Source organism: Orbicella franksi, chromosome 3 (genome assembly GCF_964199315.1).
Source record: "Orbicella franksi chromosome 3, jaOrbFran1.1, whole genome shotgun sequence".
NCBI lineage: Eukaryota > Metazoa > Cnidaria > Anthozoa > Scleractinia > Merulinidae > Orbicella > Orbicella franksi.
In genome coordinates this window covers 4679567-4697317 of record NC_138147.1, presented here as the reverse complement: position 1 = coordinate 4697317, position 17751 = coordinate 4679567, and the positions used below count along the sequence as shown (strand labels likewise).

Here is a 17751-nt window from a genome sequence, read left to right as displayed (position 1 = left end):
CGCAATCATCCAGTTTTCATGGTCACAACAGCAGGAATCTAGGAACAAATTAAGACTTTTCCCGCGCTTTCACTCGCGTGACCTTCGCAGCATCGCGTGCATGCCAAGCCGTCACTGGCTCCCCGTTTCGCCGTTCTTGTGTGACACAGATACACATTTTACTGGCAAATCTGCACGAGCATTTTTATTTACATAAGATTATATTATGGCCAGACCTAATGCTTAAGTATCCGGCAGCCCCATGTTTTAATCCATTCGGTCCGTCTTGAACAGGAAAAGGCACAACTTTAGCCCAAATTAATGGTTACAGAGCGGTTCTCTCTTTCAAGCAGCTTAGTTATTCGTTTCTTGGCAACAATCGCATCACAAAATGCGAGGAAAGTCTTTCCGAAAGTTTCACCTCATTCCACGACCACCTACAAGTGTTATCCAATAGCTGTAATTTGTGAAGTATTTGTCGCCCTTAGTTTGTTCAAGAACTTAATCTGTTCGGTTTGTCGCTCTGTTGTTGTGATTTCAAAACCTGCTACGTCCGGGGCAAGGTATTTATAACAGCTCTTTAGCGCATGAGAAACAGAACCGCTCGTGTGTCAAATTTTACTGGACCCTTACTGATCGCAAATTCTTTCAGCGACCTGACAAAAACTAACTTATGAAAATAACAGATAGTTTCTTTATTCACGTTGAAAACGACCGATTACCGCTTACATTGATCCTATAATAACAAGACTAAGAACTTTAAAGGGCCTTTCATTTGTGTTGACATGACGGGGGAGGGGGAGGGGGGAGAGAAGGAGGAGTTACATTTTATTTTAGGAAGCTGAAAAGGCGGATTATTACAAATTATAGGCCGTTTTATGGGAGGGGGGTTGTCTGAAACTTCAGGAATGGATGTTTTATTTTCTTTGTCAGGAAGGGGTCGTATTAAACGGCCAGCCCTATTAGGTGGTCAGCAATGAATTCAAAGTCCCGATGATGGCTTTTCTACTGTCTTTTTTTTCTTTGTTACCTCTTTTAAGCGGCCAGCCCTCAGCCCTCATTGTTTACAGTCTAAAAGTACTCACAAAATGGATTCAATTCAGTACATTTTAATGATACTTTACACAAACGCTTTAAAGATGTGTAGTTATGAGAATTTTGCATCATGGTACTGAACATTGTTTCTTCTACCATCTTATACGCTCCTTATACTTGGTTAACATTTCTATGACTGGTGTGTATTCGGGTGTTCAATGAAACATTTATGTAAAACCTTTAAATATACCCCTCCCCCTGCTCCTAACCTCCCCCCCCCCCCTAGTTCACAGGGCTAATTTGGGCTCTCGGAGACCGAAGTAAAACTTTAAAGCCTTATTTCTCAAAATGACCAAATAGACGGATCATCAATATCTCGCACACGATATCTCCACTGGGTTTTAACCGAATGTTGTCAAATATTCAACACTGATGAAGGACATAATTATCTAGGTCTTAAACCTCCAAAATTTGCAATTTATGAAATTTTTCCCTGTTATTTAGTTAATATAGTTAATATTAGTTAATATTAATGTATTTTTTCAACATTTCAAGAGAAAAACCCCCTCAAAACACAGTTTTCTGAGGTTTGTCTCCAGGACAACTTGCTTATGGACAGGATGAACTTAATTCCATACTTCTCGAACCATTCATTATTACGTTATCGTGTTTATAATGAACACCACTTTTAACACTAAGGAGCTAGTTATTCATTAACTATCATGGCACGTGACCTGGAAAAGCTCATTTATGAAGTCAGAGTGCAAAGTCCTTTAACGTGATACCAAAACTGTTCCACAGAGTTGTTTTGCAGAAAAAAAAAAAAAAAAAATTTTAGGTATAAGACCACCTTAAGGCGGGGGTATACCTGAAAAAATGCAACTTTTTTGAACTCTTATACCAATCAGGATATAATTCCAAACCACAGACAACTATATATCATTGGAAAGCTATTTAATCAAAGATTATAAAATTTGCTGTTTTAGTGACACCCCTTGCATGTATCACGTGACACGGGCTGGTCAAACTGCCGCCTGCTGTGCATGACTGATGTGTAGTTGAGCAAAGATATCTCATTCTGGGCTACAGAAAACTGTGTGTTTTTCATATTATCTTACAGAATACATACTGTTAGTGGTAATAAGCGATGGGATTTGCTCAGTTGTAAAGTTGCACAAAAAAGCAATAGTATCAAGTTACAAGATCAAAATTAGGTAAAATTTGAATTTTTGATGCTCAACAATTTCTTTACTTTAACTCCTACCACAAAATCCATCGCTTATTACCATCAACACACTAAGAAGTATTTACCTTGAAAATTTCAGCTCAATATCTCAAATCCATCTTGAGATATCTTTGCTCAAAGGCAGAATATCGACATTTTAAGAAATAGTGCTTTTAAGTCAATAAACACAAATAAAAGACAGTATCAATCGAACTGTGTTCCCAATAAGTGTCAAACAGTACATGTTCTCATTATTTGAGTCTGGGGAAGTAAATTAAAAGCCGCCGGCCTCATAAGTGATGCCCTCCATCTCACGGAGGGCTTCTTCCCGCCTTGTGCGAACAAGTGATAGGCCCTGGCGACGCTTCTTCTCTTTTGTTGTTGCCTGGCTATCAGCCTTACAAAGTCTCTTCTTGTCCTTGATGTGTATTAAGCTGCTTGTATAGGACCCATATGGAATAGAAAGTCTTTCCATAATTTTCTTTCTGCTTTCTGCTCCTTTATGGAAGTGACATACTGCAGATGCAGCTGCACAGCGCACCACTTTGGCTCCATGGTGCTTATGTTTCGGGCACCTGACCCAAACCATTGAGTTAATGCACTCATTGGGGTTTTGGGTTGTTCCCCTTACACATCTCTCAAGAAGCTTGGAGTCACTGAGAGTAAGAAATGTTGGTTTCAACAGTTCCAAAAACACCACTGGCAAACAGTCATCCCCTTTGTATGTTTTTGTGCCTGTTGCCTGGTCCTGTTGCCACTTGCACCATGAGTTCTCTCCCACTGGACAGAATCTATGTTGCTTTGTAGGATTGTCTGATTTGACACTGTGATGTAGTATGGCAACAATGTTCTTTTTCATTGCATACACAGCAACATCTACTTCCCTTTCTGAGGGATTTGCCTTTGAGAGAGTGTTTTGATGGATAGCCAAGCCATAATACTTTTGAAGTTGTTTTATCTTGCCTTCAGTCAGCCAGCCATGACCACCAATGGGCTTTCCATCCTCAAGTTTTCCTTTTGTTCAAGATTTTAGGTTCAGGAGGTGTTTTCCCATCCTCTTTTGGACATGGCCTACACAGTCAAGCTTTACAACTTTGCAATCACTGCTGTACAAATTCTCAACAGCATTGAACACTTTACTGTCCCCATCTGATACCATCCATTTGTACCGAATGTTATGCAGCTCTATGGATCTCTTCCACAGAATTTCAGCTCCCTCAGCTTCCATTGCTGGTGAACTCCCTTTAAAATTTATATCGCATTCCCCGGATGCCAAATGTTCTCTTCTCCACTCTTCAAATCGCTCATTGTCGTCTTCACACTGACTTTTCTTCAATGCACACTTTTGACATGCTTTTGACAAAACATGGTAATCTAGTACCTCACCTGTGTCCACTGAAACCACAAAAACCACACCTGTCAATGAGGTGAAGCCCCTTTTGGCCCACGTGCCATCAAAACTTACTGCCGCATCTATAACATTTCCAGTATCAGACTCTCCATTCTCCTCCGTGATAAGCTTTCGAAGCTTCTGGCCTGCACTCAAGAGTTCTTCTTTGGTCACACTTTCTAAGACATCTAAAATAGTCTCCACCTGCTTGTAATAGGCCCTCTTAGACAGACATGGCATGTTCATAATACTGCAGAATGATGCAAGTCCTTCGTAACCACAACCAGTCTCAATTGAGTGGTAGACAGCCCTTCTGTTTACGTCAAATGACTTTCCTCTTTTGGAGATGTTGACTGAGGTGTGTAATGTGGTGTCTTCATCACAACCATCACAGCATATGGAAAGATCAGACATCAGCCCTGCACGCCTACCAGTGTTCTCTTCAATAGTCAGATTCCCTAAAACCAATTATAGTGTATTTGAAAAACAGATACATTCTTCAAAAATGTAAAAGCAACCAAAAATTTTATTGTCATATACCCCCTATACCCACTGCTCCCACAATACTAATGTACAATAATTTTTAAAATATATAAAATTTGCTTACATACATTTATATTTATAATTTCAATTTCAAACACATTTGGTTAAATAAGCTGTCCTACAAGTTTCATGTTGCTTTACTCACCTTCCTCGCATCTGTGCACATTGGAAAGGACTGAAGATAAGTTCTTCAAATGGACCAGTCTGTAACCATCCTCTGCCTCCACTAATTTAGTTTTCTTAGTTTCTGTTTCGCTTTCTGAGCTTTCAGAACTGTCATCTTCGGAGTTGTACAGCTTCATCTTCTTTCTAGATGCACTCTCCGGTTGATCAAGCTCCGTGTCTGAGCCTTCCATGTCACTTGTTTCCAGTAACTCCTCGTGACTCTCGTGGGGCATCTCCGGTTTTGAGCGAGCAATTTCATCCTCTTCCAACACTGGTTTTTCCACCGATTTTGCGTACGAAGGAACCCCACTAAACCCTTTTCCTTTCCGTGTTTTTCTGAAACGACTTCTATGCCTTTTCCAAGCCATATTCAACCAAAAATATTCCTATATGTCTATACTCCGACCTCCAATGCTCTCACAGCTAAAATTCTATACCATAATGCAATTGGCAATACCCCACTTCATGTAAGGAGTAACAGAGAATGCCCTATTTGACAGTGGTTCGATTTTCGCGCTTTCCTGGGGATTCAAGAGGTAGTAAACAAGAGAAAAACAAAAGTTATCATTCCCGTTGCCATGGTAACGCGATTTTTATAGATCACCTCGTCCAATAAAGTGCCTCGCTGACGTTAAATTATTAAAAATAGTCAAAAAATTCATTTGTCAATGGAAAAGGTAAATAGTAAAAGATGTGTATTCCAACGAAAATTTTTTTTCCATTTTTCCACCAAATTTCAGGTAGACCCCCCCCTTAAGCGGTCACTATCCATAATGTTTGTTTTCGTTTTTGTTTCTAAAATGTTTGTTTTTGTTTTGCTTTTGTTTTTCATTGTCATCTTTCTTTTTTCTGTTCAAAAAAGAAATAAAAACGAAAAAAAAAATCAAAAAACAAAAATGCAAAATGCAGTGAATGTAGACCATCATGCTTTGCTGGCAGTATCCATGACATGACCGTGTGTGGTCTTTTGCCCGTCAAGCGTAGTCACCAGTCCGTTACTATGAACTCTAAGGCCATTTTATTACACGGCGTCTCCTTGTCTTGGGAGAAGAATGTAGCAAGTACAAAGGTCACAAAGATTTCGAGTAAAGTCAAGGATATTTCTCCATCAATTTCCTTAACTTGTTAAAAGGTGTTATAAGGCCGTTGTATAAATAAAAGCATATCATTTTCAGAGCTCTCAAGCCTCGCGCAAGGGAATGTAATGCCCGCCCATTTGTGTTGAAAGTTTGGCTACGGTCCTGAACGTCTACTGGCTTCAAAAGCAGCGAAAAAATTATTTTCAGATTCTACGATGATCGTTTCGAAGTTTGCGTGTTCTGTGTTTTACTGGGTTTTCGTGTTTGATAGAAACTTGACAGATGCTAACATATTGGACTGCAGTGTAGAGTAACTAGAACGATCATTGTCACTTTCCACAGCAGGTTGACTTAACACACTCTTGCCACTTTCATGATTGGCATGTTATACGTTTGGTTCTGTACGACTTATTCCGCTTATTAATGCCTCAGATGTTGTGCACCCTCAAGTATTTGTATATCGAGCTTATACACAACTAACGGGTCTATCTTGTTCTTTAGCAAGTTTTGGCCATTCATAATCAGCAAATTGCATCAGTCGTACATTTTAAAAGTGTATTCACGAGAAAATCAGGCAGAACAAGGCGTGAGGTGATACAGCTCAAATCACCGATTTTGCTCAAACTAGGTTCAAATGTTGGGTTTGGTGAGTGAATGATTGAGGCAAACAAGTAGGTCAAAACCCACTGGATCATGTTCAACAATGATCAGTCTAAAGGCATAAGTATTCATTTGAACTGGGCAATTTGATTTCTCTCCGTGGCTTCATCTTGAGTAAGTTGCATATTTCATAGTGTTGTGAATAGCCTTTGATCGATGGCAAATATCTGCAATGGGCAAAACCAAATACACATTATTCTAACATGGATAGTGAGAGCAATCAATAAAGTTCTCAAAACAGCCATAAAATGTTTGAGGACTTCAATAGTTTTTCTGTGCTGGCGTTGATTTTTGGCCATTTCGCTTAATTTCATGACCATCCACAACAAAACAAAAACCGTTTTCCTCTTAACTTAATAATTTGGACCTTGGATCACGTGAAGCTCACGCATAGCAGCAGCGCCGACCAATCCAAATCGAGCGTGTCAATCTGGGATTCGACGTTTCCGTTCATGTCGCGTTGGATGCCATTTTCCGACCGCATTCCACCTCATGCGAGTAGCGAGTGTTGTTCGCCTGTTCGTCCTTGACCTCAAGCGTCGAGCGAGAGTCGTATCTCTTCGTCCTTTTCTTCAAGCGTGGAGTGTTGTTCGTCCTTGACCTGACAAGCGTGTAGTCTGAGATTGTTGTTCGTCGTTGATCTCATTGAAAAGTGTTCCCACAAACAAAACATTTAGCTTTGTACATTATATTGTGGAATAACCTGAAATTTCTTCATATATTGGTCGTTTCGTTTCAGTTTACAGTGACATTTTAAACCATGCACATCAACAAAGTGCCTTATTTGTTTGATTTCATTCTTATTCATTCAAATGACATCTCTAAGTTTTGCATGTTATGATTTTAAGTAAATCATTGTTGCGTTACATCAATCATTTTGACTCAATCAATACGTATATTTTATAACCTAAGGTGATTTTATTTCCACCGTGAAACAACAACAACAACAATTACAGCATACTAAATCTAAGCAAAACAAAACAATGGAACTAGTGTCTCGTGGAATGATCTAGTGTTGGTAACTGTGTCACAGGTTTAGTAAAATCACTCTATTATCAGTGTCAAAAGAGAGGAAGAAAGGCGGTGGGCCATGGGGGGTGTCCTCATGGACAAAAATTTCGACCCCGCGAAACAAAGCCTTTCTCCTTATGGGCCGCCAAATCTTTCATTACCCAAATAGCCAAAAATGCATCGTCCTCGCCCGCACTTCCTAACCTTTGTTTATTACTAGTTAAATTACTAATCCCTGTACCTTAATTGTTAGGGCATAGATCTGAAATTTTGCAGAAATTTTGTATCATTGACTTAATTAACAAGATCAATTTTATTCTTGGATAAGACTATTTATAGCAAAACAATTAATTGAAATGTCTCCACGCATAGTTGGTAAAAATCAATAAAATAATATTTCTTTCTCCAAGTGGCTTTATGAAAAGTTGCAAGCAGCTTTATTCCCGGCAATTTGAGTATTATAATTTGAGAAGGCTTAATCAAAATCCTCCACGGACTGAATAACAACCATTTTGTCGCGAGGTCAAAATAAACACCAAATACGACTAGTAGAAAATTAAGAGCAACATTTAGACCTTTAGTTCGTTCATGTTGCTTCAAATCTTCTGACTGGCCAAAACACTTTTTACAATGTTTGCAAGGCTAAACTCTGCGTGAGTTTGTTCATGTTTCTTGCAATTTGAAAAGTCGCTGAAGTACATATTACAATGCTTACATATATAAGGCTTCAATCCTGTATGAATTTGTTCATGTCGCTTCAGGTTAAATAAGTCACCAAAGCACTTTTTACAATGCTTGCATGTATACGGCTTCTCTCCTGTGTGAGTTCGTTCATGTTTCTTGCAACTTGCATACTGGCTAAAGCACGTTTTACAATGCTTGCACGCATATGGCTTCTCTCCTGTGTGAGTTCGTTCATGTTGCCTGCAGTTTGATAAGTCGGTAAAGTGCATATTACAATACTTGCATGTATAAGGCTTAACTCCTGTGTGAGTTCGTTCATGTCGCTTCCAACTTGATGAGTAGTTAAAGCACTTTCTACAATGCTTGCATGTATAGCGTTTCTCTCCTGCGTGAGCTTGTTCATGTTTCTTACAATCGGATGATTGGCTAAAGCATTTTTTACAATGCTTGCATGTATAAGGCTTAACTCCTGTATGAATTCGTTCATGTCGCTTCCAACTTGATAAGTACTCAAAGCATTTTTTACAATGCTCGCATGTGTAAGGCTTAACACCTGTGTGAGTTTGTTCATGTTTCTTGGAATCTGATGAGCGACCAAAACACATATCACAATACTTGCATGAATAAGGTTTAACTCCTGTGTGAGTTTGTTCATGTTGCTTGCAATTTGATAAGTCGCTAAAACACTTATTACAATGCTCCCATGTATATGGCTTCACTCCTGTGTGAGTTCGTTCATGTCGCTTCCAACTTGATGAGTAGCTAAAGCACTTATTACAATGCTTGCACGTATACGGCTTCTCTCCTGTGTGAATTCGTTCATGTTTCTTGGAATCTGATGAGCGGCCAAAACACACATCACAATACTTGCATGTATAAGGCTTAACTCCTGTGTGAATTTGTTCATGTTGCCTGCAATTTGATAAGTCACTAAAACACTTATTACAATGCTTGCATACATAAGGCTTCACTCCTGTGTGAGTTCGTTCATGTTTGTTCAAGTTTGAAAAGTGGCTAAAGCACTTTTTGCAATACTTGCATGTATACGGCACCATCCCTATGCGAGTTTGTTCACGATCTTTGTAAGGTGATAACTGGTTAAAGAACTGGCCACAATACTTGCATTCGTCTGCAAAAATAAAATAAAATTTTAGGTCAGAGCCTAGATACATGGGTCTTAATATTAGAGGTTTGAGAAGTAGTTGCATCGTAACACATCTAAAACCCCAGTCATGTATACAATATTACAAGCGGTTTCGAACGTAAAGTGCGAAGTCATCAAGCTTCAGCTAAACAGCAGCAATAAGGCTAATACCTGAAACGCTGCGTAATAATAAATAGGTGAACGACATACGTCATGTTCATGAAAAATAATGAAATATTGGAAGTATCTGTATTGTGCGAATTGATCCCGATTTGAAGAAACTAGGCGTGCACGATGGTCCCAATTACTTTTTCGGTAAGTTGAGCTAAGACACTCCAATATGGCGTACATGACGATTTTAACACGGTCAAGTAATTTCGCTTCAAAGATCCTGATTATGGAGGTTTTGGAGTGAAACAGCTCAGAATGTATCTTAAATAATTGAGAAAGTGGTTTTCTGAATCATCTCGAATTTAAAGACTCTCTGTCGACCGGCATAGGCATCTCTTTTCGCCGAAAACAGCTTTTAGACATTATTACATTTACACAACGTAACGTTCGAAATTTCGCCGACAGGGGTGATCTAGAAGACAACCCGTAAGTGAAATCCTTATTTATTGTTTTTAGTCTATATCGGGATGTTCCATAGCGGGGGTCCGTAGAGGGTGTCCGTAGGAGTAGTCCGCTGACCAGTCTGGAATCTACTTTATTCGGATAGCTATTTGCATTGAGTAGTCTTATGGGGCGTAGACCTCACGTCACTGGGTGACTTTGCAAGAATCCAAGCCGGTAAATGTACATGATAGGAGAAGCGATACATTCGGTAGAACTAGTTAGATTTCCATACCGTAAAATCCCACGTTAAAGATCCCCGGTTATAACCCCCCCGGATATAAGCCTTTCTATTTGCTAACAAAGATATTATTCTGGATATGTCCCCCCCCCCCCCCATCTAATGTATAAGAGTTTACATCTATTTGCGTTCCTTTTGCGTCCTTCACAAACAACAAAATTTTTTAATCCAAAGTTCTGGGCTAATAGAGTAATAGGGTAACAGCTCTAAATGTAAAGGTATGTTGGCTTTAATTCGTTTCTCAGATACGTTTTTTCTCGCCGTTCTGAAACATTTTTTTATTCTGCTTATATGTCCCCCTCCTGGATATAAGCCCCCAGTTTATAAGCCCACCAAAAACCCCTTATGAAGTTATATAAGCCCAGGGCTTTAACGTGGGACTTTACGATATCATAAACGAGAAAGTACATCTTAAACTTGCCCCGTTGTCCTCCGGCAGTTTTTTTATTTACATATATTCATGGAGACCTTTGATTCAGACCTTCTTGCAACCCGAAGGACAATATCATTGCTTCTAAGCCATTATTGCTCACTTAACCAGCTGTCGAGTCTTCTTGATAATTATTCCTTAACATTTGGATCTCTAAAAAGGTGTGTTTTGGCTCTAAGTACCGAATTTTACCATAGAGAGCCACGACACACGACGCCATGTTTCTTTTGGATACTGCTATAAAAAAAATAACTTTCTACTACCACCCTAGAATATGCAAATGACCAAACACAATAAGTACAAAAAAATATCTGGGGAGTAGGAAAGAAGCAATTTGTTAGTCTTTTCAAAGGACCACTTGCTTCACCTACCCGGCAAGAAGGTTCATATGCTCTCTCACCCATCCTGACTGAAGTTAAAAAATTCCTCTTATGGTGTGTTAGTATGTTGTCATATTGCCATACATATATTATAATTTTATCTATTTGACTGATATTTAACTTTTTTTGAATTTTTTGTCATGCATTTTATACATGAGCCTCTGGCTTGGATGCCAAGGGAACCTCTTCCCATGCATGACATTAATAAATGGATTGATTTGATTGATTGATTGATTGATTGATCGATCGATCGATCGATCGATTGATTGATGTATACTGACAAAATATTTACATCTGAGGGTCACGTTTTCGATCAGGAACTAACATTTCACTTACTTGAAGTTACTTTCCCAATATAATTATAATTATAATAATAATAATAATAATAATAATAATAATAATAATAATAATAATAATAAATAATGGTAATAGGACTGAGTGGAGTCCAATTCGGTCTGTAATCATACAAGTGATTAACAAAATCGGACGACTGCGAAGCGGGAGTCCAATTTGTTAATCACGAGTATGATTACAGACTGCATTGGATGATGCGCAGCCCTGTTACCAATTAACCAAAACTATGACAAAAATTCGAGAAATGAACAAACCATCAATTGAGCGCTGAACCATTAAACGTTGTTATGAATGCTGAAAAACACAGCAGTTTACTCAGCAAAGTGCACCGCAACAGCGCGCACAAAATGACGCGTACTGTCCAGTTACAAGCATGACACGTACAGTCCAATTAATGCTCAAATCGGGCTGCTGATAGCCAATCACGTTCGAGAATACTGTTATAGTTTTGATTATAATAATAATAATAATAATAATAATAATAATAATAATGACTTTATTCAGCATTTCCACAAAAGATAAAATGGGTCTTCATCCGAGAGTAAAACTTCCTTACTAATACCTTAAGCAGCAAAACTACTAACCCTAATAGTCCTCTGTCCTATGCACTTCACACTAAAAAAAGATAATAAAATACAACACTGGTGCACTAAAAATACCAGCAAGTGAAATGTTTAACAAACAATAGAGTTATGAACCCACAAAGTCTACTTGTTCTCGCACATTCTTCTTAGTAAGGTAAGGATAGTAAGGTTAAAAAAGAGAAAACTCAATTTCAGTTAATACTTTTTACAATTAACAAAAAAAAAAACAAGTTTTCAAATAACAAAATGAACCTAGTAAATAACCAGGCTGGCTGAGCCCACTGAACCTCAGTGGTTTGAGCATCTGATAAAACTGGTTATTTACAACTATGTGACTGCTTCAACCAAGGCAACCTGAACGTTTTCAGCCAATTACAGCACAATTTGAAACAAAAGAGTCCCAGTTTGTTTGTGCTCTCACCAATCATGTATGTTCAAGCAGTGCAATTGTTAGCTGTTGGAACAGACAGCTTTGATTTGCTTCTTGAGGGTAGTGCCTACTTTTTTTACTGTACACACAACCCTAACACTTTGAATATCGTGGCAAAATAATTTGAATGAACCCGCCCACACACATGATCCGGTGCAGAGGAAACAACTCTTTACAGTCCTGTGGCATAGTGTGGACATTTCATCTCTAAAGTAAGCAGCAAAAATAAATTTTAACCCAATGGCAAATATTACTCTTAGTTGCCAACAACAGAACAACTCCAAATTAATTAACTCAGCAACAATAATGATTTCTGATCTCCTGATAAAGTAATTCAAAACCAAATTGAATGCATGTATGACAAGCATCCATTCAAAGTGTCTGCACTGAATTCAAATTATTTTCATCTCTTGATTGTTACCCTATCAGAAGTCAACAAAATTTGAATGTAATTTGCAGCTAATCAAAATAATATTATCTGTTCCAACAGCTAACATTCACCCTACTCAAAAATGTTTGGTGAGATCACAAAGAAATGCAAATCCTTATGGTTCAAAATCATGAAGTGAATGGTTGAAAACTCTCAGCCACAGTTGAATTTGTTGCATTGCAAGTTTATTTTTGACTTGTATTCATCTCTTCGTATCCTTGTCAACCTAATTATATGTGATATTGAATAGGAAAACAACTCAGAGTCTTGTTATTAAATCAAAACCATAAACCAGGGATGAGTAATAATTTAGCCCATTTCCTATGGGATATTGCTATATGCCTAAGTTACAAGAACATCTGGTATTTTCAAAACAAATACTCTGATGATGATCTCAATGATTGAAAAGTTTCAGTGTACATAGTTTTAAATGAGGATAAACGGAATTTAGGACAAGTTAACCATGAAACAAGATTGCTGGCCAGCAGTCTTTCTTAGAGTGGGTACGGGGTGGCCGGGGGATTTGTGCAAGGGCAACTGAATTTTATAGCTCAGCTTTGGATGTCAAGTCATTCCATGTGTTTTTCGCTGCTGGACAGATCTCAGTAAGCTTTTCTCCCAGCCCACCCATCCTCCTTTGGTTTCATGGTAAGTATGTGATAAGTATCCCATGTTTCCACTGTTTTATCAGTGTGACAGTGCCTGGTGGTTGCCGCTCACAGCATTGTCATGGATACCCTATGTGCTCGGTATAGTTGCTCTCGGGCTCCACCATCCTTTCAGGCACCATTCCCCAAGCTCATCAATTGTTGATGAGTTCAACAGCTTTTTTCCTAAATTATTAATGCATTCTCACTTAGCAAAATGTGCAAAAGGTCTGATAAGGTTTTGGTGGTAAAATTAATGCTATCAAAGTAAGTATATCATAGTTGTTTCGCTGAATCTTCACACTACTTTTAAAACTCGACCAAATTATTTAAGCTTAAATAGTTAACGCCACCCTCACATAACCCAAATGTAACACCTCAGTGTAAACAAATGGATGTGTTTGGGATGTACCTGTGAATTTACTGAGGGAAATTAACTTTCAAGTGACCGAGAACATTTGATTAATGTATTCAATAATCCTTGCCAAGAACGATCGTTCCTCGCTGATTTTTCATAACTGCTAGTTTTGGTCCTGTGAATCACGACGGAACAAAGCAATGATAGAATACAGGAACAATTGACCGTATAACGAGCTACCGGAACTACACCATTCTTTTTCATGCTTACTGCATATAAAATCACAGACAACCACACTATCTTTCTCTCCGTTCTGTGAGATGAAAAGAGGTCACCCTCTATTATTTAGATTAGCTTGACATGTAAAAAGCATCCTTATCGACTCTCTTACCCTTATAAACGAGCGACAAACCAGCGACGACGAGTCGATCACAAATCACATGCAATCCGCCATTACAGAAATTACAACAGATAAGCAGCGGGGTGGTGCGTGAGACACTCTGCAACGCCTGGCACTTTTTGTGCGTATCATGGGGTCAAATGCATTATTTATACCTCTCAGTTAGTACGAGCGCAGCGATTGGCCAATTTGGTGGGCTTAACTCTCCTGTACGGCCCGCTAAATTTGAAAGTTGGTTTTGCTTCCAAACTGTTTCGTGATTTCTCGCCAAGTGTTCTTAACTTTTGTAGCAAGAAAAAGTTTAAAACTTTCTTTTAACTACTAAAGGAATTCAAATTTTTTATTGGATGAGATCGGGACCGCGTGCATATTTGTAATGACTAGATCTTCGCTTCTCGACGCCCATGCATAATAAACAGCTTTACACTTAAACTATTCCCTCTTGGCAATAAACCCGAATAAAATTCTTTTCAGGTGCGAGCTTTCTGACAAGTTTCTCTTTTCTCACAGTATAATGGCTCCTGTTAATAATTAAAAATTTAGTAGCTTACGTGTATAAATTACTGTACAATGCCACGAGTTGCAAATATGGCAATTACAATCAGTCGTCAGCGACACCGTTATTTTTCACAAGTGAATCTACGAAATATCATATCTAGCTTTGAACTGCGCATGCCGAGAAAGAGATGACGACATGATTCATCATCGCAGTAATACACACAACCAGCAGTTGTGAAATTAAAGCCTGGAAAAAATTCAGGCCGTATTCGAACCCACAGTTATTATTTGTAGATGATTTTTAAAGGACGAGAGAGTTTCGGATTGTCTTCTGGCGTCAGGAAACTTGCCCGCAATGTATGAAAAAAGAATGATGTAGATATGCAAACTTAAGGTTACTTCCCACCTTCGCGGATGCCCTTCGGGAAAAAAATCGCACGCGCGCCAGTTTCAATAAAACCCCAACAAACTATATATCATAAGAAAGCTTAATAAATGTACTTTACGAAAAAAATACAATTTCAGCAATGTTTTCTTTTAGGAATTGTCAGGAGGCGGTAAGGCGTGAAACGACCGAGGCTTCTTCTATTGAATTTATCGGGTATCGGATTCCACAGTACGAGCAAAATGGCTGCAGAGTCTTGTTCACAAGGCATCAATCAACAAAAGCGTGTCGGGCTTTTTCGGCTGTTCCGAAAACGCGGAGTGCGGAGTCTAAAAAAAATTTTAAAAAAAAATTTAAAAGTGAATTTAAAAAAAAACTAAATATGTAAATAAACTAGAAATAGAAATTTAAGAAATAAAAATAACAATTATTAGAAAATTCACACCGCTTGAGATGGACTGTTGATATAGCGTATATTTCATTCAGTCCAAATTCATCTCACGATTTTCATAGTTCGCAGTTCACTTTTAGGAAAAAAAGTAAAGAACAGTCCAGTTTTGACCATGTCTAGAAAGTGTGAGAATTTACACCTTCGGTTTCCTTAGCTTGGAAAGCCGCGTTGCCTCGAGACAAACTCAAGCTTTGCTTTCCAAAAATAAACTGCCCGTGTGAATTAACCCTTGAACCATTCAACAACTTGTCAACTGCGTGTCCTAAAGTTCTCGTAATTGATCGATGAAATTCAAACTAAAACCTTGAAAATTTTTTCAGCACGGAAAAATAGTAAGATAAAAAATTGTGGATTGACAAATAAAGAAACAAATAAATACACAGGTAAAGTTGCAATTTGAGAAAACAAATTCTAAAGTATTTTCCCAAAAAAGCTATTTAACTGGCAGCGACGCTTGTCTCGCCAATTCCACGTGCAACCTGCGGCCATGTTTTTTTCTTTTCTTTTTTCTGTTGGAATTTAATATCATTTCCGGTCGAAAATTTGGAAATAAAGTAAGGTTGGTACACACTACATGAAGGCTGTTAACGCAAAACAAAGAAAAAAATTCCTTAAAGAATTCTAAAACAGCAACCCGGGGTCGTGTAAAGAGGGCCTAACTGAACGCCTGGAAGAGGCTTAACTTATTCCTAGTTCCCCCGGTTTCGATTATTTTCAGACCCAAATCATTTTCACGGCGTGAAAAGCATCTTTTAGGAATTATTTTCTTTGTTTTGCGTTAAAAGCCTTCATGTAGTGTGTACTAACCTTACTTCATTTCCAAATTGTAATCAGTAATTCTCGACCGGAGAAGATATTAAATTAGAAAAAAATACATGACACACGGGCAGTTTATTTTTGGAAAGCAGAGCTTGAGTTTGTTTCGAGGCAACACGGCTTTCCAAGGAAACCGAAGGTGTAATTTCTCACATATTCTAGACATGGTCAAAACTGGACTGTTCTCTGCTTCTTTTTTCCTAAAAGTGAACTGCTAACTATAAAAATCGTGAGATGAATATACCATTTGGACTGAATGAAATATACGCGATATGAACAGTCCACCTCGAGCGGAGTGAATTTTCTTAAATTTCTGTTTCTAGTTTATTTATGTATTTCATTATTTTTTTAATTCACTTTTAATTTTTTTATTTCTATTTTCTTTAATTTCTTTTTTTAAATTATTTTTTAATTTTTTTTTTTTTTTAGACTCCGCACTCCGCGTTTTCGGAACAGCCGGCTTTTTCGATATTCTGATTGGTTGTCTAGATATCCACTTCTAAAGTTGGAGTAGCTAAAAATATGCGAGACGTGTTGCGCAGATGGACGCCAGGGGGAAAATGTGTTAAATATCAAAATTTCCCGACACAGTTTGGTTTGTTATTATCTCTGGAATGTTCTGGCGAAATTTCATGAAAATCCGTCAAATCTGCATACCCTATAAATTCGCTCAAAGTGGATGTATTCCTCCAAAAACCAAATGCGAGATTTTAGCTTGTTAAGGTTCGTAAAAACTCGCGCCACGCCCGGAGATTATCACGCCCAGTAAAACCGCAAACCAATGGAACAACAGGACCTCCTAGTGTCTACGACTATGGATCAAGATTTCCGGGAAAAGCATCGCATTGCAACAAGGTTTTTTTTTTTTTTTTTTTTTTATCTCGCTCAGTGGAGTTCAATTCAGGACGGCGACGTAAAAATATATGGGCAAAGACGCCAAAGGCAAAGGCAAAACCCGCGCCGAAAATGTTAAAGGCGGAAAATGTGCCGTTGAAAAACAGGACGTTAAGGAATCGACGGACAGCTTAAGAAATACTCTTATTGCTGAAATGAGTTCCCTTGGGTAGGTTTCATTTTCTTCATCACTTCCGCCAGATTCCGACGAAGAATCTTGTTCGCAGCCTGCACTGACGTTGACTTTGATTTTTAAGCTACTTGCTCCAACTTCGAGCGCTCCGGATCTTCAGCAGATGCCGAGATTGTCCAAGGTGTTTGGCCAAACCAAGAGCCTTTGTCGCTTTCGGCAAGGTTTGTTTTTCCTTCCTTGACGATAGGGAGCCTTTTCTTTCTTCTTTGGGCCGGTTTTTTTCGTTTTCTTTACTCAAGGACTTTTCCTGCTTTTGATTTTTCCATAGGAGTCAGCGTAAAGAGCTTCTGCGGGGGAATTTTTGTCAAGTGCGTGATGTAAATAAAAATATGCAAATGAAATGAAATACGAGCGATGAGCGTTTGCCGCCAAAATTTCCCCAGGGTTCTCGCCCGTTGACAAGATTGTGACACCTTCCTAGTTTATTAACTTTATTTGAAAATACGCTTTTTCTAAATAACTCGGCCGCTTTTTGAGATTTTTAATGTTTTTCTTTTGGAAACACTAAATAAAATGACGAACTTAAATTTTGTCAAAAAAAGAAAAAACGATTTTTTTGGTCTCTGAAGGTGGGAAGTAACCTTTAAGTTAGGTAATACAAGGTTTAACGGTTACCTCCAAGATTACAATTGTTAGCACGAAGTGTGGACATGCCACTTATGTAGTTAGTTGCTTTGCGGTGTATTAAACGATTTATAAACAAGTATGGGTGCTTACTCAAAGCGCCGATGTT

At 38.3% G+C, this 17751-nt stretch overlaps 3 protein-coding genes and 1 long non-coding RNA gene across 6 annotated transcripts in view; 2 read left to right on the top strand and 2 right to left on the bottom strand.

Annotated features, from left to right (window-relative positions):
• Positions 1-2410: 2410 nt before the first annotated feature.
• Positions 2411-4742, bottom strand: LOC145480821 (uncharacterized). The gene is made up of 2 exons (XM_081459145.1): positions 4318-4742; positions 2411-4087 (listed from the first exon to the last, which is right to left on the bottom strand). The coding sequence occupies exons 1-2, from the start codon at positions 4703-4705 to the stop codon at positions 3261-3263; spliced, it is 1215 nt and encodes a 404-aa protein (XP_081315271.1). The 5' UTR covers positions 4706-4742; the 3' UTR covers positions 2411-3260.
• A 1302-nt stretch (positions 4743-6044) lies between these two features.
• The window catches only part of LOC145480787 (uncharacterized), a 107503-nt gene continuing 95796 nt past the window's right edge, over positions 6045-17751 (top strand). Inside the window, exon 1 of the mRNA XM_081459114.1 lies at positions 6045-6062. The gene's annotated coding sequence lies outside the window, so the exon portion shown is untranslated. The remainder of the gene's footprint in view (positions 6063-17751) is intronic.
• On the bottom strand, positions 7384-13998 carry LOC145480785 (uncharacterized). Of its 3 annotated transcripts, XM_081459110.1 has the most exons (3): positions 13773-13998; positions 11517-11547; positions 7384-8900 (listed from the first exon to the last, which is right to left on the bottom strand). In XM_081459110.1, exon 3 carries the CDS (start codon positions 8824-8826, stop codon positions 7684-7686), a length of 1143 nt encoding a protein of 380 aa, XP_081315236.1. In that variant the 5' UTR covers positions 8827-8900; positions 11517-11547; positions 13773-13998; the 3' UTR covers positions 7384-7683. The 3 variants fall into 3 exon arrangements, with proteins under 3 accessions (XP_081315236.1, XP_081315237.1, XP_081315235.1); XM_081459111.1 differs by lacking the exon at positions 11517-11547; XM_081459109.1 differs by lacking the exons at positions 11517-11547; positions 13773-13998 and having other exon boundaries at positions 7384-9855.
• LOC145480788 (uncharacterized) lies at positions 15754-17675 on the top strand. Its single transcript, XR_014048545.1, has 3 exons — positions 15754-16994; positions 17083-17179; positions 17287-17675. It is a non-coding gene; the product is annotated as an uncharacterized LOC145480788 (long non-coding RNA).